This window comes from Eufriesea mexicana, unplaced genomic scaffold (assembly GCF_001483705.2).
Source record: "Eufriesea mexicana isolate 0111107269 unplaced genomic scaffold, ASM148370v2 scaffold2458, whole genome shotgun sequence".
NCBI classification, from domain to species: Eukaryota; Metazoa; Arthropoda; class Insecta; order Hymenoptera; family Apidae; genus Eufriesea; species Eufriesea mexicana.
In genome coordinates, this window is record NW_016910551.1 from 90,602 (window position 1) to 115,993 (window position 25,392).

The following is a 25,392-nucleotide window of genomic DNA, read 5'->3' on the forward strand; positions in this document are numbered from 1 at the left end:
GAGTCGTAGTCTAATATAAATAATAAATAATTCGGAATTTGGTTAAACGGTGACTTAGGGTCGTCTCTGCAGGTGCAAAGGGTTAATCATAGCGACGTGGCCCGAAAGGAAATTATCCAAAAGTTAAACAAGTCCAATTGATACGTCACTGAACTGTTCGTGCACAGTAGTGCCCGATTTCCTCCTTTTTAATTACGCTATTCAACCAGCAATACTCGCCTGTCACGAGACAAGACTTGGCACGCGAATATTCGCGTTCATCCCTGTTCCTTCGACCGAATTCCAGAATCTCACCTGCTCGCATAAGCTTTCATAGTTAGGAGTACTATTGACCCTTTGCACTCGAGAGGTGAGCCTAAGTCATCGTTTAATCGAATTCCAAAGATGCATATTAATTAACATATCAAATCTAAAATAACCTAAGCTTACGTGCAACGTGAAAGTAAAATAATTTCAAGCGTTAATTTATACCCGATTGTTTATTTACCGTTTCAAAAATATTCTCGACGTTACAGCAGAGAGTCTTCGAATTGCTATTTCTCTCTAACGAAAGTAATCACCGAGTGCAAAGGGTTAATTAAAAATTAGGATAGTGAATTTTACTCTTCGAAGTACCCCTGTTATTTGCAATATTTTATAATTATTATATCATTTTGTAATAGTGACTGAATCGAATGATACATGTTGCAAAGGGATAACTGTCAAAAGGGGAAAACAGTCGAATATTTTCCATATTCGTTGCATATATCCTATTCGCAAAAATTAGCAGTGCGAGATAAGTTATGTTGACCTCTGTGGTAGTGCTATAATACTGGAACTACCGGTCTCTAACGCGTGCCTGAATTTAAAGTACTTACTCGATATTAATTAAACCGGTGTAATTGAGTTAAAGCAGTCCGATTGCGAGTTTATCTCGTTTGGGAAAATAAAAAGATCGAAACGAGGCAGTTTGACCCCTGTAGTAAATGTAAGTGCCATTAGAACTACCGATCTTTAACTCGGACCTAAATACACGGTATATAATTGATGTTAATTGGAGTATCATATAATTATTGCGTATCTCGTTTGCGAAAATAAAAAGCTTGAAATAAGTCAGTTGGACTGACCCCTGTGGTAAATCTGTGCCATTAGAATTACCGATCTTCAAGTTGTACCTAAATATACGGTGCGTAATTGGTATTAATTGAAATGCACCGTAATTATTGCTTATCTTATTAGCAAAAGTAAAAAGTTCCAAGTATGACAGTCTGACCCCTGTGGTAATTCTGTGACACTGGAACTACCGATCTCTAACTTGCAACTTAAATACGCGGTATATAATTGATACTGATTAGGGTATTATTATTATATGATTATTCGATATTTTGTTTACAGAATAAAATAGAATCGGAATATGTCAGTCTCGCTGACCCCTGTCGTAGTTACGTGTTATTAAATGTACCGATTTTTAAGGTATACCTGAATGTACGGTGTATAATTGATATTGATTGGAGTATTGTATAATTACTGCATATCGTGTTCGGGAAAGTAAAAGATTTCAAATGAAGCAGTTTGACCCCTGTGGTAGGCCTGTAACACTAGAACTACCGGTATGTAACGTGTAACTGGATATAGAGTTCGTGATTGATATTAATTGACGTAGTATGGTAATGATCCTGTGTGAAGAAAAATCGATATCAACTGTGTTAAAAGCGGCCGAGTATTTCTCAAAATTTTTCCCAATTGTATTCGCAAAAATGGGACGTTTGACCCCTTATAATGTGCTATATGACACTAGAATATATGTATTCGATATTAGTTGAAGTAGTATGATTATAATCCAGTGATAAATATTTTTCAAAATTTTTACCAATTGTATTGGCAAAAATGGGAGGTTTGACATTATTTTTACCTCTATAATGTGCCATATATCACTAGAACTACCGGTTTATTACGTGTATTTACATGGATATAGAGTATATACTCGATATTAATTGGAGTAGCATGGTTACGATCCATCTATAAATATTTTTCAAAATTTTCCTTATTTTATTTCCAAAAATAAGAGGTCTGAAACTATTTTGACCCCTATAATTGGCTATATGGCACTAGAACTACCGGGTTATTACGTGTATTTGCATGGATATAGAGTATATTACTCGATATTAATCGGAGTAGCATGGTTACGATCCATCGATAAATATTTTTCAAAATTTTCCCCATTTTATTTGCAAAAATAAGAAGTCTGAAATTATTTTGATCACAGTGGTAGTTCTAGTAGTCAACCATGTCGAGTTATTTTATTTCGCGATCCACCCCCATGAACGACCCACCCCATAGCTTCCCTATGCAGCCTGCACTTACAAATATTTTGCTTACACGTGCGTTTTCCTGCTTCTTCTGTTCAGTATTAAATTGGAGCTGGAGAAACTCGCCCAGGACAAGACGGAGATGCAGCGCCACTACGTTATGGTGAGTCGAAGAAATTTCGTATTGAAACAAACATATTTCACCCTTCTCACATCACCAGTTCATTTAATTCCCTCTACGACCACTTCTTCCATCTCTGTTCTCATTTCTATTACAATTCATGATGGTTTTTCGCAAGGTACAGCGTGCTGCTTTGTTTTCCAACACCGATCACTCTAACGTGCCTATGAACTTCGATTACAAGTTCCCGAGTTGAAATAAATCCATTCGAATTTGTGTCACAGGCTGTGGCACGATTAGAATCGTCAGTACTCGCGTTGCGACTAGCATAAATGCAACTTTAGGGCCCAAAATCGTAGCCAAAGGTCACCAATGACCAAAGACAACGCAGTCAACTTGGAATCAACGATCATTTACTGGATACAAAGTATCTTTTCAGAATAGTTATTTCCATGCATTTTATCATCAAAATTGTTACGCGAATGCACACTAGATCATCCAAAACAGAGTGATAAACTTAGAAACCCGCGTTTTCACGGGACCGTCGTTCAGTGTGTTAAAACACAAATATTTCCGTGACATTAACGTTGTTGTTGCTAGGTTATGCTCCATAAAGCTCATCGAGGCAAAATATTTTATCAAGGTTCCCTCTCAGTGACTCACGAGATCGTCATAGAGGATGGCGCAACGAATAAATGGCAAAGTATGATAAATAACGGAAAATCGCGATTTCCGTCCTTTTATGTGCCTGTTACTTCCGGTTGTCCGGTGTTAATCGACGGGACGCGAACTTTTATGAGAATTTTATGTATCGGCGACAGTGTCATTGGACATTCCAAGGTGTTCCCTCGCCCAGGGGTCTTCGTACGGCGTAGATCCGTGCATTGTAAATCTTAAAAGCCCCCGTGATTCTTGCTCGCGTATCGTTTTATGGTGCCATTCGCTAATGTCCGGGGCAATAATACACCTCCTCTATCTGAATTTAACGAGCAAGTTAGCCGGCTTAATTCCCCTCGTTTCCTCGAAAATTACACGGAGAGGTTTCATAAATAACCGCTTCTTTTAAATCCGGTAGCTCTGCTACCTGCCTTCCTGCCCGGTTAATCACACCGGTCCCCGGAATATTTAACCTTTTCGCCACGGTATTATCCAGTTGGAAGCTCGTACTTAGCCGGCAAGACGTTAATAATATATTCTCTCGCGTTCTTATCGTGCTTTTCCAAAGCCCGGCAGCGTTTACGACAAATAGCGTGCACGGGAATTCCCGTGAGAAACGGAACCGTGAAATATCAAACCACCGGGTACATTCAATAACTTTCTTTCTCGCGTTCTTTACCTGGAACCTTGGTACCAGGGTTAAGTATTTATCGGTGATAATTAGTTTTCTCCTCGGTCCCGTGAATCCCGGTCATGCAACGTGTGCTTCTCGACCCTGGTCCCTATTTATTATGGGTTGCATTCGGAATTATACGGGATGCCAGAGAAATCGTGACAGAAGGTTGCTATGGTAATTTCGCGTGGAAGGATGGGAGGTAAATATTATTATTATTTATAATAATAAAATGAGAAATTTTATTATTAAACAAAAATTTTTCATAAAATTATATTGAATTTTATTTGGACAAAATTTTTATTCGTTTGGTAGAAGAATAGCCAAAAATTTGTTTGAAGATGGGATGGGGATGGGTTTTGGAAGGTCCTTGATAGATGTTTGGACCCTCGAGGACTGAATTTTTTAATTTTTATTCGAATGACTGTAATATTCGAGGACGTGTAATGAAACTTCTAGGAAAGTTGATATTTTTGAAAATGCTGGAATAGGTTCATGTCAGTAGAATTTAATTTCATTTTAATTTTGTTATTTTAATTTCATTTAATTGTCTGTATTAATACTGCCGTTAATGGGTTGATAATAAATTGAATACGACGTAAATAATAACCCCTCGAGGTCGGAATTGTTTTATTTTTGTTTAAATGATTATAATACTCGATAACGTATCGTAATTAAATTTCCAGGAATGTTGATATTTTCGGAAATGCGTATGTCCATGTTGAGGGAAATTTCATTTGATTTATTTAATTTTATTTAATTGCCCGTATTAACGCAGGCACTGACGTTACTGGGTGTATAACAAATTGCATACAATATATAATAATAACAATAATAATCAATTCGATAGTACATACAGAAACAGAAATAGAAGATTCGTCTTTCAAAATTCATTTTTATTTTATTTTATTTTATTTTTACATATACGATCGTCGAATAGTAGATAACAGCAAGATTTTCAGGACACCCTATATGGATCAGTGCCACGTTAATGTACGAACAGCCACAACTACGAGAAATAATTTCACTATAACTCTTCTGGGACCAATGTATAAATATCAATTTTTGAAAATTAGACACTTCAGTGGTTTGATTCTCTCTAAGTCCCCCTCAAGCAGGATGTTATGTACGGCCCTGTATCGGTCCCTATTCTTAAGCGTTTAATTTTCGACCTGGCTATATCGCGGCCAGGACTATACCTGTTCGAAGATTAACCTAATCCATCCATATTCACCTTCGTCTCTTCTAAATTCTTCGTACCAAGCATTCCTTATGAACACTAACCTAACCGAAACTGACTTGCATCACCGAAACAACGTACACCCATTAGGCCGGCGAAGCGAGACGAAAGACTTGCCGGAAAGGAGAAGGCGCCATCGCCACATATCATACACAGGAGGCGCTTAACAATAGGCAACAAGGGTCCTTTTAACAGCGAGAGAGTTAAAAGCCACTGCGGAGAACAATCCATAAATCTCGCGCGTCCGTGCCGGCAAAAGAAGCAGTCCGTCTACGCGACCAGGTTCTAATGAAAGCTGCAAGAGCGCGACCTCAGCGTACCTGCTGACCGCGTATTTCTTCGCGGTGTCCGCCGCCTTCTCCTTTCCCGTCGGCCCGTGGCTGCGCGCGCAGGTGTGCGTGTACCGCCGCCGGCCGTGCCGCGGCGTTACTTTCGCCCGTAGATCTTCATTATTGCGCCGCAGCGTCACCGGTGTGCATGCGTCTTCATTAGCGGCCAGCGCAGCGCGTGCTGCTGGCGACTCCTACGGAGAAGGTCGCAGGTCGCGCTGGCACGCCTTTGAATTTACGCGCCACGCCGCCCGGACCACGCGATCGCCCTCGTAATCCAGCTGATAGGCGGCTATGCGTGGCGGATATATGGCGGACATCGGGACCTTCTCGTGGGTGGCTGTCGGGGTGGGAGGTTCTCGGAAAGGTTTTCGGTTCGGTCGTGAAAGGAACGACGTTTCGAGGTAGTAAATTTTCAGCGGCAAATTTTAGGTTGTCGAAGCGAAACGCTGGTAGTAAATTTTGTTTGTGCGTTTCTTCTTTCTGTTATGCCACGAGGCAATTTGTTTCGGTGTTTTTCCGGGATGCTGAAGGATTTTTGAAATTTTCTGCGGTGGTCGGTTGGTTAGGTATTTTGGGAAATGGAGTTTTCATTTTGGGAGTATGTAGAATGTGTACGTATGTGTGTGTATAAATTGAAGTGTCTAAAACGGTGTGGTATATGTAGTAAAAATGAAATTCCAAGATTATACGAGCAAAATTAGGAAGTATATTGTAGTAAATGATATTTGGAATATGTTTATCGTAGTTACGAGCCGTGGTGGCGCTAGTGAGTTATTAGCAAAGTCGTCCCAAGCTCGAGATGTATCCATATCGTATTCGTACTTCCTGTTTTCTAATTAATGCTGTTCTTAGCTAATATCATACACAGTTGCCTGTGCAATTTACACATTCCTGTATAAATGCATATACTTAAATTGAGAAATTGAAGTGGCGAAATCTATGCCACAGGATTATCAGAAAATCGGTTATCCAATTACAGACGTGTATCTGAATTAATTCGAATAACTTATATTATAATTCACGCGCTCGTAATTTGACAAATTTCGGGAAACGGGGAGCAAAGGCATCGTGTCATAGAACGGTTTCGTTTTAATCGCTAGACAATGTTTCGCTGGAGACATCTGGATTTACATAACCCACACGAAAGAGCCCGACACATTACCGTCCAAAGACACGGGGCACTAAACGTCAATGGACGGTCACGTGTTAATTCACCTGCACACGAACGGTCAGTCATGCGACTGCCTACGACTCCGTGTGGAGAGTAGCAATTAGATCGGAGCCGTGCAAAGGTAGCCGTGCTCGCGAGGCCGCAGAGAAAAAGGGAGAGACATAGTGCTGCGCGCGTTAGAGCGAGAAGGAAAATAGGATGACAAACAGAAGCGTTCGCGTCGCTGGAGTTTATTGTCTTTCGTCGGCGTTGCGGTTATCGCGGACACGCGGTAATTTATAGGCCACACTTCGTGGTCGCGTTCGATGCAAATGACTTCATATAAAATGCACACCGGTTGCTTGTCTGGACGTGGCACTTCCGCCGATTCACGCAGCACGAAGATTAATCGCGCGATCGCGCGACGAGCGTGTACACGCGAGCGACCTGCGAGGACGACGTTGCGTCTCGATCCACCGATCGATCTTCCCCGTCCGAAGATCAGCTTTCCTCCACTTGTAGCACGGTACGGTGCGCGACCGCAGCGCCACGGTGGAATTTATGCGACACGCAGCGGTACTGCTGCCCTCTAGCGGCCGATCGTTCGTATCCGTCACCGTCGCACTATGAAGACGTCGCTGTCCGTGCCTTTCTAAAAATCACCTATCCACGCGGTGGTCGGCTGCAGTTCCCTTCGTTTGTCAACCGACCAATCGGCGGCGGCGGCGGCGATGAATCGCGAGAAAAATGTAGCGGTGGCGTGTCGATCGCATCGGGCCGGCGCGTATATACCGCGGGATGGCCGATGGAATCGTTTCGCGTTCGCGGTTATTTATTATTAGCGGCGGCGGACAGTATCATATTACGGCGTTTTGTCATTCATGATTAATCATTGACGCAACAAGAATTTATCGTATTGGGGTTCGATCGCGCGCGTAGCAACAGGTACAACACAGTTGTCGGACATACGCGGCCGTTCGCCATTCTGACGTATCGAGTGACTCGTAAACGCGCCAGCGCGAGAGCGACCGGCACTCTCTCCTAATGAATCGGTGGCGGTTTGTACGCCGGGGCGTAATTGGAATGATTCAGCCGGAACGTCGAACCTATTCATTATCGGCCGGTGTATCTCGCGGCATACGTATATATCTGCCCGTGGCGGAGATGCCATCATTTTCTCTCACGAGTCGGCCGTTATTCTTCGACTTAATGCAACCGCGTCGCCACTATCTCTTTCCCCATCGTCTCTGTCCCTCTAGCGGCCGACGATATAATATGTCCGTGGCTGGTTTCGCCGATGTCTAATGAGAAAAGACAAGATACCACGCTCGAATTGACATCGTCTCCGCCTGTCGTGTAATCTTAATTAACTCCTGAATGCAATCGATACCCCGCCGGGGCCCGACGGGGCCCGTCCCGCGCGTTACACCGCAAAAACACACCAGGCGGAGAAAGAGATCTTTACGGCCAGCGTTTCGCTTAATTCTCCGTTGAATATCGCGCGTTCCCGCCACGGCCTGTCCTCTTTTTGCCGCCGGAATTACCTTCTTTTTCCGCTCGCTCCCGTCCACGGCTGGTTTAAAGGCTTTCGTGTTCATGGACCGCGAGCAAGTGGCCGAGATGTTTTATATTCCGGCAGTATATAAACCTTGGTTTCGTATTTCCGGCGGCTGCTGACTTTCCCACCTCGAAAACCTAACCTCTATGGCTCGCTCGGTAACGTTCGTCGTCTGTCTCGTACCTACCAGTCTGTCTCTCATTTCTCCGTCCTTTTCGCGCTCCTTTATTCTCGCTACGACACCTTCGTCCATCTCCCCCTCTCACTCTCAGTCCATCAAATCCACTCGATTTCTACCCACGAATTTGTTTCCGATACGACGGCACTCGACAGTGTCTCCCTCTGTATATCCGTTTCTCTATCTTTCTCGTACGCCCGTATACCTCGCTGTGTTCTCCTTCCCCCTCCACCTCTCTTCCTTCGGTCAAATCATGGCTCGATTTCTACCCACGAATTGGTTCCCGATGCGACACGCCACTCAGTCTGTCTCTGTCTCTGTCTCTCTCTCTCTCTCTCTCTCTCTCTCTCTCTCTCTCTCTCTCTGCATCTCTTTCTCCGTCTTCCTCACACTTTGTATCCCATCCTCGTTCCCCCTCTACTCCCGCTCCCCCACCAGGCGGTCAAATCGACTCGATTTCCACTCGCGAATTTGTTTCCGATACGACACGGACGCAGAAGCGTGTAACGGTGTTAGCTGCGGAGGATGCTCGTACGACGTCGTTATGCGACGGTACAGGCCGGCCACGGGGCATTACGCTTTTACGACTCTTTCATGTAATTGTCGAGCTCGTGAACTTTTACGAGCGCGAACCGCGCGGAAGAGATCGCCTTGAAGCGCATCGTCCGGTGCCGTTTCAGTAACGCGGTGCATTGACTCCTCCGGAACTTTAGACATTTTCGACTTCGTTTTTTCACGGATAGATGGCGGTGCCCGCGACGGGAAACGGTCTCCCCTTATACGACGCGTAGATAAAAGTCTGCCCCAGCCCCGTGATCGTGTTCTCTACATCTCGAAGCCGAGATTCTTTATCCGAGTTTCCGGTAATTTTCTTTTTAATCCCCTCCATTATCGCGCCAGATTTGTCCCAATCTCGAAATCTTTTGGAATTTTATTCCGAAGGAAGTAAACGTATGAGCATTTTCTAATTGAAAATTAATTAGATACACGTAGATTGTGGGTTTAATTAATTTTTATACGCTCACGCTTCAGTTTCGTCGGGAGGAAAAATTTTGTTTGTCATCGGTATCAAACGCGTGCAATTAGACGCGTTCCTTATGATCAAGATTGCACTCGGTACGGGAATAATATTTTCGCGACTATCTTTCCGTGTCCAATTAGATCTTCGAGGCAACCATCTTGTAATCCCTGTAATTATGTTATATTTATTCCTATCGGATAATTAATATAGAACAAATGTAGATTTGTATCCCAGTCCTAAAATGAGCCACGGTTCTACTTCCCCCCGATCACTATCCGCCACCGAGGGAACTAAAATCTAACCCACGTCGTTTCCACCAATTAGCCGCCATTATACCAATCGCAGCGCCCTCTAGCGCTCCTCTCCGCCCCGGTGAACAATCTCGACTGCGGGAAACGACGCTGGAAATCGTTAGGTGTGCGGATAACCTCGTAAAAACGGGGAGTGTAGTGTACGCCATCTCGGTGGTTCCGCGGCCGGCTTGATGGCCCGTCGAAAGTGTGCCGTTAAACGTGCACGATTCCAACGCGTTAGAGGCATCAGAGTTCGGCGTGGATTTCGCGGCGAGGATACGACGACCGGTTAATAGAATCGTGCCGACGCGAACGACCACGGAGTTCGGGTCGTTAACACTGCTAACGCCGTGTCCAGTGCTATACCGGCACGAATTTATGCAATCGTTGTAACACGCGAGCGTGTGCACCTTCCGGCCTCGAATTGGCCCGTCGCCGCGCCACCCCTCGAGTTCCAGTTTCGGCCGCCTGGCGGCGCTCGCGGCGGGGTATGCCACGAACGGTGACGGGTCGTTAGAGCGCGCACTCACAGGGGAATCTTCGTTTGCCCGTCTCGCCGACGGACGGCAGAACGCAGAAGCGCGAATTTAATTGCGCGATCATCACTATCGCAGCGAGTTCCGACCATGTTTTCGCGCAGTGTTTCGGTCGACAAATATACTGTACGCCATGTCACGGGTTTTAACACGGTCTCTGCGTCACTGTCTATATCACTATACTTGCTAGCTAGTTTCTTCTCTTATTTTATTTTATTTTATCGTATTGGAAGGAAGATTTTTTCTCGATACAATTATTCTTCTTCGCCAGCATTATGGGGAATATTGCAGACTTCGACGCTTTGATTTATGCAGGTATAAAGATCCGTGAAGATGGGACTAAATGAAATATCGGTGTTGAGAGATCTCCCAAATCATTCGACGGTTTATAAACAACCGGAGGAAAAGTGATAAAAGCTGTGTAACATTTCATAATGCTTCGACGCATATGACGTTAATTTCATAGTCCTATTGCAATAAAATTCTTGCTTCGTGTCCAGGTGCATTTTGAATATCTTCAGCCAATGAGTGGCGCACACACAGGTGGCGCTATATTTGAAATTTGATGCAGCAGACAGTATTGCAGTGAAATTTTCCCGAAGTAGAAATGTTTATCGTACATCCACGAGTTCAATTATCAAAATGGCGTCGTTCATGAAGATTCGAGTTAAACGGTCCCAGTTATTCGCACGTATCGGATTTTAATTTCACCAATCCCGTTGTTCATTGTCCTCATATCGTGGAACGATAAATACCGGGTGTAAAAATAATTCTTTACTCGGAGTGTTCGAGAAAAATGGCAAAAGTAGAAAGTTACCTTCATTTCCATACCACGCGTTATTAGCAGACAGTCGTGATGAACTTTTTCATTCAACAGCCCCTTGTAACTAATGACCGTGTATCTGTAATTTCGCATCTGTTTTACATCGACACGTGTCTTCCGAAATTTATCGCTGTCAGTACCAAATTACAAGATACGCGATATTTATTACTTCCTTACATAAGTCCTGCTAATGTCCAGCCGGGGCAGTCGAGTCGCTTATTACGCTCGTTAAGCGTTACTTCTCGCGTCGGATTTCCATTTCTAAAAATAAAACGCACACACGTAGACTCATAAAACCGCGATACATCATGGAGAGAACTTTTCCAATGTTGGATCTCTCTCGAACTTTAACACCGGCACGATCAGCCTGTAATCCGTGCCTAAATATACCGTATGTAGATAATAGTAATTAAAGTCGTATCATGAAAATGGACAAGTATATCTAGCCGTGCCTCCATCTTAATAAAAGTCAACGCTCGTCAGAAGCTGCTGTATACTTTTCGTAATTGCGAAAATAAAATATTCCCGAGGTAGTCATCTTGGCTCAGTTGATAGGTTTAATTATTACACTTCTACATTAACATTATTTCGAGAAAATTCCTGTTTCATTACGAGCAAAAATATTTCCTGGTAACCTTTTTATTACCAAAAATTGGCATTGGCAAGTATGGCGACTTGGGTTTGTCTATGTACAAATTACCAGTTAAATATTTCTCCGTATTTAAATACAACGAAGAAACGAAATTGGATTTCATATCACAGTAGCGTGGAATTTTTGTATTAAAAGGTGCCATTTTTTCCCAGTAACATTGCTACAAATTAGACTCGTTTCTTGTAGATTAGAATAATTATAATTTTACGTTGAAAATACCTACATTATTTTGTCACTAGTCCAACGTATGCAAAATGGCACGTAATACATGTATCGTATAAAAATGGTAACATTTTTCGTGCGACCATATATTTGGGACAGGCATAAAAGAATCAACCCTATCTGCCAACACTGCTGTTCGGAAGATTAAGTTCCTCTTCTTTCGAACACCCCACGCCGTATCACATGACCATCATCATTGCAAAAAGGTACCCCGTTGCTTGCAATGCAGCCATACACACGGGCGTGTGTATACACATTCGAGGTTTCGAGTGTTTCCCTTGATTAAATCAAACAGCGCCAAAGCAGAGACAGAGAAGACAAGCCGGATGGGGGTCAAATCGGGGACAAAATTTGCAAGTCGTGCGCGAGAACGGAGCTGTAGAGGGACGCAGAGGCCCTTTATGTAAGGGTGCGCTCACAACAGGGGCCGCGTTGCACGGAGGGAAGATAAAAAGGGGGATAAGGGCTCGTGAAAGGGACGAGACAGCGGAGAGAAGCGAGGGTCCATTAGTCTTGCGTATCTCGTCACGGTGCGCAGATACCGATCGCGATCGATATCGGTCGTTTATTCGAGAATGAAAGCGCCGGCTCGTTTCCAGGACCAAAGGGATTATACGATCCGAGGCTCCGGCTGGGCCCGACCCGTAGTTTCCTCGGTTCGTTTCGCGATTCCTCTTTCCTCCCCACCCGTCCTTTTTTCTCCTCTTTAAATAAGATATATCCCGTGCGAGCGAAGCACGAATTCGTTTTTCGCGCAAATCGAATAATACCAGCGCGACCTGCAGCCAGCCGTCGTCCCGTTCCACCGTTCGAGATTTAACTGCTCGGTTTCCAGTGTCGACGCGGCGCGGAGAGTGGAAATTTTGCTCGAGATCGTGGCAGATTGAATTTCCGGGCTTAACTCGATAATGTGGACACGATGATGCGGCATAAAACTCTCGGATAGCGGCGTAAAGCTGGTTCAATTTGAAAATGCAAACGAACGGCCGACGAGGGTGCCGCGGACGTGGCACGGCGTAGCGTGGCGTGGTGGGGCGAGGGTCGAGCGGTGGGGGGATCGGGCCACGGAGAGGGCCGAATTCGGCCGAGTTTAACGGCCGAACGACGTTTATTGCCGAGCGACGTTTTATCATCTCGCCCGGAATCGAGCCGCAACAAACCCCGCTTCCGCGTTAAACGCGTCGGGACCGCGAGTTACGTTTCCAGCCTCGCGATAATTAAGATCCTGACCTCCGCTACCGAGTGCCTCCTCCGGGGACAAGTCTATTAATTAAAGGCTAATTACTTCGTCGAGCCACGAGCGTTCAGACGATCCGGTGTACTCTCTCGGTCCTCGAGTTTCCCCCACCCCTCGCTTCTTCTGTTCTTCCCTGTTTCGCTCGGGCTTTTTTCGTCCCCGTGATTTCTCGTCGCGGCAAATTACGCTTCAGAAGAAACGCTTCATCGCCGTGCAGTTGGCCAGCATCGTTTTCGGTTTTTCTCTTCGGGCTTTTTATTCTCGCTCATTTTGTAAATGATTTTTTTCGAATTCCTGCCCGTACTCTTATTTATGTCCGTAGAAAAGGTGTAGCGTTTTATCGTGATAATACCAGACTTAGGCTAGTTTGATGGGATGTGCTAAGGATTCTTACCAGTTCCGGTCTTTACAAAATTTTTTAGGCGGTTGCATTAAACGATGATGTCAAAAATCACTTGGATCAGTTTCTTCTAAGCAAAGATCAGAAGTTTTATGAGCTGTGTGAAATCATGCTACTGCCAGAAAAATGGCGGAAGGTATTGAACCAAAATAGTCAATATATAATTCAATAAAATATTTATATATTATAAGAAAATTATTTTTTTCTTGGTAGAACAGCCTAATATTTTTTTGTTTCTTAGAACTTTAGGGTTGCCTTAGAGTTGTTTCACAGTCCCTTTGAAAGATTTAGCTCTTTTATTTCTTTCTTGCAGTTTTGCTCGCCAGAATTTTAGTGGAATAAAAATACACCTTTGCTTTCTCGAATGACCATCGAATTTTTTCAATTTTGGGCATTTGGGTCCCCCAGTAATTCCGGTTTAGGACCCTTCTTTTTGCTTCTTTACTCCTTCCACCTTCACGCTTCTTTGTCTTCACAGGTTTCACGAATAGAGACAAAAGAATCGCTAGTTGTACGATTTAAATTACCAGCGCATAGCAACCGAGAGATCCGAAGGAGCCCGAAGGTCGCGGAAGGAATTCGGCGCGCTCGGTGGCTCGCGGCGCAAGATGGCGTCGCGCAGTTTGCTGCGCCGCAGCGAGGTGTCGCAACTGTGTTTTTCGCCACGACGGAAATCGGTCGTTAAACCTGAAATTTGTTGACTCTCGCGCGACGTTCTACGGCCGGCCAGGTATTATAACTCAATATCAGCGTCGGCTTTTACGCTCGCCTCGGGGCGGAGGAGTAGGGAAAAAAATTTCTCAGCGGGAAACACGCGTTGATATATTAAAACGCGGTTTTACGATCACCGAGCAATAAAGACCGTTTTCACAACGGTCGTTGGTTTCAGACTCGAGTATAATACAGTCACTTCGTGTCCCGGATACTCGTTTACCGGATTACCGTTTTTGTTTTCATCCTCTTCCCTTTCCCTTCGTCTCAGCACCCCGTCAGTGAGCAAGGGCGTATTTATTTCCACTTTTTCTGGGCCCCGGTCTTCAGGTATTTCCTTGTTCCACTGTGTTGAATTTCTTCCACGGTGTTGCATTGTCAATGGCCGTACCAAATTCTTCTTTATGCCCTCCATACACGTCCCGGTGACGTTCTTCCGTTGAACGCGAGCTACGTCGGGGCCATTACGATGAGTCAGAAGCACGGGTCGTTGGATGAGTCATAATCGAGGGGATGAACCTGCGTGCCTAGCGAAGACGTTGAGTAACGTTAGAGGAACGAAGGTTCGGGGTGTTATTGCGAAAGACGAGGCTGTTACTGGGTGTTTAACACTCAACCTAGCAGGGCCACATGACTGGGGTGATTGGAGACGAAATAAAGCTGTGGAAAAATGAAATAACGAGAGATATTGAAAAATTGATTAGGCTTATGGGAAGAGGGATTCTGAAGACGAATGACTATGACAATAACGTTGGAATTCAGAATTTTTAATGATAGTTTTAAGAACGGTTATGGAGGCTATGACAGGTATAGTGTTGATGATACATTAAGCTAGATAGGACAAATATTTATTAACCCTTTGCACTCGACGATTTTTTGGTCAAAGAATAGTAGGAGTTCAAAGATTTTCTATTTTCTGTTTTCTGTAATTCTTTGCTATAAAACTGACGATATTTTTCTGAGCAGTAGATAGGAAATCGTATAATAATTATCACGTAGAATTATTTGATTTCGATACATGTTTACACTGTTACGTTATTTTAAATTTGACATATTAATTAATATCTATCTTCGAAATTTTATCAAATGGCGACTGCTGCGAAGCGTACCTCTCGAGTGCAAAGGGTTAGTCTCAGATGTATGTATGTATGTATGTATGTGTTTCTTGGATACGTGTAGGAATATAAATTCAAGGTATTCCATGTGAAGCTGCAAATAGAGCACCCCATATATTATCATTTACGTTATCCGATGAAAACAAGGCTATACAATACACGTTAAAAATCAGAATTAGAGTGACACAATGATAGTGAAAAGCTGCACACAATTACGTTCATGTCAGGATAGAAATTGGTATTTGCTTCGTCAAAGGGAACCGTATTAAAAACTGCAAAAATAAAAATTCGCAAATATTTTGACCTCTTTATAGAAGCTAATTTTGCATCGAAAGTATCGATTTTTGGGACCTATGTTAATTAGCCATTTCTCGTTCCTCGTTTACCACGAGCCTTTGAAGTCATTGACTCTTGCATTTTCACTGACAGTAGACGTGCAAACTGATGTGGAAAATTATTCCAATTCCAATAGTACTTATCCCAGGATTTCTTCTTACTTTTCACTCTTTCGACGAGCAAATTGCTATAAATTATACAAAAAACTGGACGAGGACAGTTCTTCATTGATCCAATGGCGTAGAATTTCGTATAATTTTCTAACCTTCCTTTTTTCAATTTGCTTCGATTTTTCCGGGAGAATACGACGACCGATGCACACTGGTAACGCGCGCGTTTCCGAGATTCGAGCAGAGGCTGCTGTAGGGAATTTTTCGAATGCCTGGCCAAACTGTCGGAACGTATTCTGATTACCGTGGGGAAAGAAAAATGTAGATCCCCGAGTGGGTGCTTTTCTGCCGTGTAACCGTTGAAAGATGCATATCGAGGGAAACGTTCGAAGCGGTTCCCTTGTACCTTTCATGGATCCCGGGGCTTTCGAACTTTTTTCAGTTCCCGGCATCCGAAGCGGCACGTTTATAGGTCTGCCGGCGAAATAAAAGAGAGAACTCCGCCTTCCGCGAGATTTGGAAAAAGGGTAGGCAAGAGGAGAAGAAAGCTAACAAATTTTTCACTGAAACGAAAGCTCCGAGTGATAAAGAGATACGGGACTCGCGAGAGGAAAATTCGACCCGGCATTTCTTTGCGCTGCGAGAATTCGAGTCTAGAAAATTCCGCAGCTCGATTTTGAGAAATTAATCTAACGTGTACTTGAGTTAATAACGAATTAAAGATAGTTAAGAACTAGTTAACGATAATAAATCGATTATTAAATTCATTACTTCTCCGAAGAACAGGCACATATACTATCAAACAAAATGTAAATCCGAAAGGTATAGATACGATTTAATAAATACAATTTGAAGTATAAAGAAACCAGACAGCTATACTTCATTGCAGCTTTGAAACACTAAAAATGTGATTTGCAAGTCGTACATATAAGATTCGCGGTTTTAAATCGAAAAAAATAAATAAAATAATCGAATATAACCATAAGAAATAGTCAATGCTGACAATTTCATTGCCTCAGATCCAAAGAGATAGTGTCGATATTCAATAGCAAGTGCAGAAGCCCACTGGTACCATCTAACACTAATATCTACGATCCCTATAGCCCAATCACGAGTAAAGTCGAAAAACTGGTGGAAAAGATGTCGCACAAACGATATGACACGCATGACAAGAAGATAATTGCAAGATTACGCGAGTAAAATCAAGAAACAATTCGAGGATATGCCCGATATCTACGCTAAACGCGTTCACCGTAGATACGCGCCGTGGTGGCGCTAGTGAGTTAAGCGCAACGCCGTCTTAGACCCTCCGGGACGGTTTCTCGTGACAGGGTTAACTTTCCCATCTGTTTCGCGACATCGTGAGTGTTACAGGTCCCACGAAATCCAGCCTACAAACACCTTCATCGTTAAAATGTAAATTTGTGTAAAATAGGAGGCTTCTCGTGCGAAATCGCGCTGAGAACCGCTGTCCGGTAGGTGAATTAGTTAAAGCATACCCGAGCCGGGATCTTGTACACACGATGTAGAAACGATGTTACGAGAAACCGGTCTTGGACGTCTCGTACACGCACCAACACGCGTGCAGGTTCTACGCGCCTGCACACAGAGGATGGTACCCTCTCACAGGCGGGTGAATCGCTGCGAGGGTAGGTGGACCGATTCCATGGTCGTTTTTCTCATTTTCTCGCCGCGTTTATCCTCGTTCTTGGCCGGGATCTCGCATTACGGCTCAATTTGGCCCGCTTTTCGTAATCTCGTTCGATCGATGTAATCTCGGCTCTCGGCAGCCGTGTACCGGCCCTAAAGACCCTCTTCCAAGGGTTCTTTTAGACGTTATTACGAATTCGAGCAGCATCTCGGTTTAGGTAACTCGATAATTCGATTAGCCCTTGGGAATCCTTCCGCTCGGCTTAACCGACTACATCCAAGTCTCGTCCTCTGTCTACTACTTTCGTCTAGCTATGTATACACGCTTCCGCTTTCTTCCTCGACGTCTAGCCACCACGGTGGCTCCAAAATGTACCTGAGACTCTATTTTTTCTTCAGATTTTGCCTAGATTGTGAGTTAGAGACACTGGACTTATGGTATTGCATCTTCCTCTTTCTGTTCTACGTTGAGGCTAGACATTTGACTGTTGTATGTGCACATCTATTTCAAATTGAACTCCAGAATACTGGCTTTTGCTTCATTTGACAGGATTCTGGTAGCTTTCGCTGACTATGTGTGTACGATTATTTATTTTCATCGTTCCATTCGAATTATCATCACGCGTGTATAGTTTATTTCCAAGAAAAGAATTATTTATGGTGAACTTGAGAACTTCCTAGTTCTCAGACCTCATGAGAGCTGTCCCTGTTAGATGTCACGAGGTGCATGAGAACAAAATGCATAATTTACACGTAGTTTCGGTTTCCCAAACTTTCGTTCCGCGTGGAATTCTAAGGAAAAGTCATCCTTGCGATTTGGGACTTCTACTTGTTAGTCAAGGCTGGGCCTGCTGGACCTGGATAGAATTTCGGACGCCAGGAGAGTTGCATCACAACAAAATGCATAATTTACACGTAGTTTTGGTTTTACAAACTCTGGTCTCGCTTAGATTCCTAGGAAAAAGTCAGCTTTGCAATTTGGGACCTTTATCTGTTAGCCAAGCCTGGGCCTGTTGAACCTGGATGAAATTTTGGACGTCAGGAGATGCTTAAGAACAGTGTGCATAATTTACACGTAATTTTGGTTTTACAAACTTTGGTGCCGCGTGGAATTCTAAGCAACAGTCAGCATTGCTATTTGGGACCTGTGCCTGTTAGCCAAGGCTGGGCCCGTTGGGCCCGGCTGGAATTCCACGACACGTACATGGTTCCGGGAATTACGGTTGTATAGAGGATCGCGTTAATACGAGGTGCGTTCCATTAGCCAAGGAAGATCGATGGTCGAGATCATCTGGCTACTCGTTTCACCGCCGAGATCCGACCGATCCGGTGCAATTGAATCACGCGTTGCATAATAAGTTGCAGCTGAATACGATCGACCTGTGCAACACATTTCCTTTTCGTTTTTTCTCCTGCCTTTCTCCGCCTTTTTTCTCGCTCTCCTCTCGTCCGCGTTGCACGCCAAGCGAAATTATTTATCGTCCGGGACTCTCTTGGCACAAATTCGTTTTATCTCGATCGTCCTGCATAACCGGGTATCAAGATCGATATGCACGTCGGTGAAGGCAATTAATCCTTTAGTCGCGGACTGCTGTGAGAAAAAGAAGGGACTGTCCCTGAGCTGGGGAACCGAGTTGGCCAGTTGTCAGGCTACTTCGGAGGCGACAGTGTTCTTATCGGGTTGTTAGCTTTTTGCTAGTGTCAGTGGCAACAATGTTTCGGTTAAACACGGTGATAGGAAATTATCTAAGATTGCTGTAGCAATCATTTGTAAGGATTATAGGTGCAAGGATGAGACGTAGGTTTCGAAGAACGTGAAGAGTAGTTTGTTCAGGAGAGAATAATGACTATCACATGTTATAATTTAACACTGCACCATGTGCTACGCTGTTGTGACCAATAGCACACTCGTCAAATTTTATATTTGACTCAAAATTCCTAATCTAAAATACTTCTGACGACTAGGACACTCTTCTAACTTGGCATGTGACACCACAACTCTGATCAAGAATACTTGCGATGATTAGGATGTTCATCAGAATGCTTGTGACGACTAAGATACTTTTCAAACTTGGCATGACACCACAATTCTGACTAAGAATACCTGTAACAACTAGGACATTCGTCAGAATACTTGTGACGACTAGGACATTCTTCAAGCTTGGCATCTGACACCATAACTCTGACCAAGAATACCTGTAACGACTAGGTTACTCGTGAGAATACTTATGACGTCTAGGATATTCATCAGAATACCCCTGTGACGACTAGAATACTCATCAGAAAATCAGTAATGACTAGGATACTCACCAGAGTACCTGTAACGACTAGGTTACTCGTCAGAATATCTATGACAACTAGGTCATTCACCACAGTACCCCTATGATGACTAGGACATTCATCAGAATACTTGTGACATCTAGGATATTCATCAAAATACCCCTGTGGCGACTAGAATACTCATCAGAATATCTATAGTGATTAGGATACTCATCAGAGTACCTCCAACAACTAGGTTACTCGTCAGAATACCTATGACGACTAGGTCACTCACTACAATACCTCTATGACGACTAGGAGACTCATCAAATCTTGCACATGACACCACAACTCTAACCAAGAATAGGGTTGTACATGAAACCTAAGGACCCCTTCACTTTTCTTTAACATTCCACTCTGCTTATAAGAATATTACTCTTCTTAAAAAGGGATTCATTAACATTGTGCTCACCAAGCTAATAATACACATCGTTGAAACCTATGCCCCGTGTGCACCAATATATTCTCTACTTACATCAGGGCTAGAGAATTTCACCAGAAACCTTTTGCCAGGGCTAGTAATAGGAAGTGTCCTAGTGGTGCGATGATTTAGAACGATAGATAATGATCCAAACTGCTATTTGCCTTTGACAAGTGAATAAAGGAACTAGAGTTGTAGGTGTGCATATTTGTGCCTGGGAGATGAATCACTTTGCTGTGGAAGACTGTGATAGAGCAAATGTGTGCACTGGCTTTGGCCTATTCAATTTTTGCAGAAATTATCGAATTGGTAGGAAATTTCGTTTTAGAATAGTTAGGTATAGTAGTTAGGTATAGTTCCCCGGTTGGGAACCTGTGATAAATCTTAACGTTGCATAATTTTCAGTCAGGTAATTGGTTGCATGTTAACACTGGACCTACTGACACGACACGTGTAAACGTGACATACCTAAATGATACTAATTAAAATGATGTCGCACAGGTCGTTCCGTTCGACTGCAAATCGAAAATTTAATTATTTATTGAAAAAAGAAAGAATCTTACGATACACAGGGAAACACATTAGGTGATAAATTATTTTCCTGCGGATGTAATATTGTATGTAATATCGAATGCTTTTATTTATGATATACCGGTATTTACTGCGCGGCAAATATAATAATTTACAATTACAAATATGAACTCCATTTCGTTGTAATTAATATAGTGAAAAAGCAGCATTTATTGCAAGGAAAAACAGATTCTATAGATGTAATGTAAATAAGGTTTATAATTTTTACTCCCAGGCCAAGTTTCATACGAAAAACGTTCGTGCTTGTAAGGGAAAACACCGCATTGTTGCAATTTGCGAAAAATTGTAATTTATTCGTTAACTGAGTGGCATAACATACGATATAAATATTCGGTAGTATAAATACACGCTCAAATAAAAAAAAAGAAAAATTTGTAAAATGATGCATTTTAAATTAAACTGTAATAAGAGAAATCAATATTCAAAAATTTGAATAATATCTCGAAAATTTATTTATAATTTAATATAATATAATTTATAATTAATAATATCTCGATACGCTGAATTTTTTTGTAACCACAGGTATACAGGGTGTCCTATTTGAAGCTTCCCACTCGTTCATTTTTTAAACTATAGTTTATTTTTAAAAAATGTTTCCAATGAAACTTACATAATGGTGATCAATTTTTTCAAATTTTCCTTCCAAAATTAAAATTCAGACCGAGATTTCTTTCAATAAAACTATATGTATTCTTTTTCTCTGTTTTATGTAATTGGATTATGTATTTGATGTATATTGTAAATTTATCGATTCTTCGAAACTTCGAATGGGACACCCTGTATACCTGTGGTTGCAAAAAAAATTCAGCGTATCGAGATATTATTAATTAATATATTCGTACGGTTTATATATAAATCTTACAACCACCTATCACTTAAATATGTCTCTTTCACATGAAAATGGTTAAAGTGATCGGTCGAAGGAAACACAAACGCAGCACTCGAAAACCAAAAATCAAAACCAAAATTAAAATCAAAACCCCCTCCAAAAGAACAAGAGAAAAATGATAATTTTTATATGTTATATGTTATAATATATTTTTATATTATTATATTTTATATTATATAAAATATAATAATATATTTTTATATTAATTTTGTTATGGCGTGTAGAATGAAGTTTCAAACATCGGTTCAATAATTTTAATAAATGAACCATATATTTTATATGTACAGTAATATATTTTATATATACAGTACTTACCCCCGTAAGTCACACGTTAAATACCCATACCTTTGCCAATTTTACAAATTCAAACAAATCCCTTCACACAGACATTTTCGTAGTCATACATTCTGAGAAAATATATACATAAAAAAACAATTTTCTAAACAAAAATAATAATTTTTATATGCTATATGTTATAATATATTTTTATATTAATTTTATTATGGCGTTCAAAATGAAATTCCAAACATAAGTTCAACAATTTTAATAAATGAACTATATATTTTACATATTGTACAACTCCTATATACAACATACCATAATTCCCTGTACCCATACCCTATACAATATATCCATAACCTTGCTAATTTTACAAATTCGATCGAATCCCTTCACACAGACATTTTCGTAGTCATACATTCTGAGAAAATATATATATAAAAAATCAATTTTCCAAACAAAAATAATAATTTTTATATGTTATATGTTATAATATATTTTTATATTAATTTTATTATGGTGTTCAAAATGAAATTCCAAACATAAGTTCAACAATTTTAATAAATGAACTATATATTTTACATATTGTACCACCCCTATACACAACATACCATAATTCCCTGTACCCATACCCTATACAATATATCCATAACCTTGCTAATTTTACAAATTCGATCAAATCCCCTCACACAGACATTTCCCAAGCCACACACTTTCCAAAAATATACATACATAAAAAAAAAAGAAAAACAATTTTCTAAACCAGACTACAACCTTGCATGTACCCTTAACACGTACACTCGCAATCTCTCTCTCTCTGTCTCACTCTCCCCCCCATATAAATTCCTCGAAACTGCCTGCCTCGGTTTCGATAGCACACAACGAGCCCTCCACATATCCCGTCCATTGCTTCGTTTCGAAACGTTCGCCATGTCGCTCACGTTTTCCGCGGCGCTGGCGCGCGGAGGACCGCTTTCACGCGGCGCGAGCGTCGCGTTAACGCTTGTACCAGCACGCTTCCTCTCTCCTCTCCTCTCGCTTTATATCTCTCACGTCTAATATATCGCCTTTTTTTTCATTCTTCCAGTATTACGAGATGTCCTACGGGCTGAACGTGGAAATGCATAAACAGGTAAGCCTTGCCTCGGCGCGTTCATTTGAATTTCAAATGAACATCATCGAACCGCGCGCGCCGATAGGAGCCGCGGAGTCGTACCCACACTCTCCCATCTCTCTCTCTCTCTCTCTGCGGATCTCGCACCGCGAACACGCGCGCGCGTGGCTGTTTTACACGCGCGTGTGCGCCGGTAGCCGGAGCACACACCGGTATAGTAATTACTTCGTTGACTTAACGCGCGATAGCCCGGCGTGCTTCGCTGAAATTTATGTTTCCATTCATGACGCGCGAACGCGCGCGCGCTGGAGAGGGTACGAGCGCGTTGCGGAACGCGCACGACCAGCCAATATCCGTGCGGAGACTTACTAATCGCTCGGCTCGGCGGTTCCGCGCGTGACCCTTAATCCGAAATTAAAGGGACGGGGTGGCCGGGATTAGGCGGACGATTCCCCGGGGATCCGGGCTATTGAATAAATATGTAAACAAGGTAATAACATGCAAATTGGACGGCAGAGGGAGAGAGCGAGAGAGAGAGCAGGGTATCTTCCGGCGACTTTCGACCAGGGGAAGATACCAGCACCCGGCTGCCAGCGGCCCTTTATTGCGAATTATTGAGCGCATTGCTCTCGGCGCCCTCCGGGGAACAAGGGTGGCAAGCTTCTTCGGCTTTTGGGGACGCGTGTCACGGGGATAGACTCGTCTCGGGTCTGTTGTAAGGGATCCTTCGGGTTTCCGACTTCGTGATTTTTTCTTTTTTCCTTTTTCATGGATTTAGCGGTGCACCTTGATGGATTTGTCGGGACTTTGGGCTCTCGGGGTTGGGGGTGAATTGGATTTGACACTAGGTTTACGGACGCTGTTCGTGTACCTGTTTCTACATAGGTATGAATGATTATGTAGACAAAATTATTGAATGTTAATAAATTTTCCTAATATATTAATTATTATCAGGGTAGTAATTTTCATTTTTTTAAAATTATTATAAAATGAGAATTACTACCTTGATATTCAATAAAATTGATTAATATTTAATAATTGTAATGAAACTTTATTTTATTATCGTTATTAATATATAGTAAATTTTTTAGTTTATGAATTAAATTATTATTATTTAATTGTGTGTTATTTATTGTATAAGATTATTGATTCATCATTGGACACCTGTCAAATTTACAGGTAAAGGAAACCACGTGTCTTTTCTTTTTTTAATGATTAGTTTAATTTAAAGACAATTACAATGTTGACAGTGGTAATGTAAGTTAACTAAATCTGTTACCGTTGTTTAATTGGAGCAACCTGTCCGTCAAATTCACGGGTTTCTTAAATCTTTTTCTTCTTCCTCTTCTTTGACTGAAAATAATATGTACTTTTGATGGATTTGGGGAGGGGGAGGGGTACATGTGTGGGATTGGAGTCATTTTGGACTTGGGGCTAGAATCAAATTTAAGGGGATGAATGCTTTTGCTTATTTTCAGACATGTTATTAGAGGCAGGGTTAGACTCAAATGCAGAGAAAATTGAAATTGAGCGAATAATATTTTCTTCTTCTTCGACAGAAAATAATATTGCATTAAAACAATATTTCCTCGAAATTCACGCAAGAAGTAATTTTGGCAGAAAACTTTCATAGGATTTTAATTAAAAATTAGAAATATTGCAGAATAGTAAAGTTGTTCAGTTGTTCTTTCATGTAGCGCGCCATTTTTGATAACCCTAACCTGTAAACTGTCATCCTGTCTTTTTCCCCCGTTGGCAACGCTTTGTCACACGAGTGGCGTAAAATTCAAATCTTGCGTGCATTTTGGGACACCCTGTATGTATTTTTGATAGATTCGGAGTAAATGGGGTATATTAGCCCTATTGGGGTAAATATATGCGAGTCTTCAGGGTCGTTGGAGTTGATCTTCAAACAAATGTAAATAAACGAACGTTTCCACTCGTTTTCAGAGCTGTCATTAGATGTAGAGTTTGATGCAGAATTAAAGTTAAAATTGAACGGAGGGTATTCTTTTTTGAAAATAATATATACCTTATTTCATCATAAAATAACAAATTTATTGAAATCGGCAAATGAGTCGACGCCAATGAGTTAATGGGGTTTTTTAATGCTCGGTTTAGTCGGATTTATTGTTGATTAACAATTCGTATAGCGATCGGGTAAAATGATTTCGATATAACGGAAATTTTATTTTCTTTTTTCGTCGAAATTACCATCGATATTTATGCATCCCATTATGAATTTTTTCCTAACGAGTTCTCGTTGGATTTGAATATTTACGAGGTCGGGGATATTTTCCATGGAAAATGGACATGTTAATTAACAATGTATTAAAATATTAGAACGCTGGAACTTATTTTCCTGCCGCCATTATGTAATAGAATTCCATCGAGAAGTGTCCATTTTAATTTCATACGAGCGCGCGCAGGTGGTTCAGAATGCGAGAAAATATCCACTCGACGTAACCTTTAAACA

At 41.9% G+C, this 25,392-nt stretch overlaps 1 protein-coding gene across 1 annotated transcript in view; it reads left to right on the top strand.

Annotated features, from left to right (window-relative positions):
- LOC108550039 (protein groucho-1) overlaps positions 1-25,392 on the top strand; it is a 219,883-nt gene that overhangs the window by 53,587 nt on the left and 140,904 nt on the right. The window contains exons 3-4 of the mRNA XM_017903637.1: positions 2,388-2,451; positions 22,890-22,934. Coding sequence (XP_017759126.1) covers positions 2,388-2,451; positions 22,890-22,934 — 109 coding nt within the window. The remainder of the gene's footprint in view (positions 1-2,387; positions 2,452-22,889; positions 22,935-25,392) is intronic.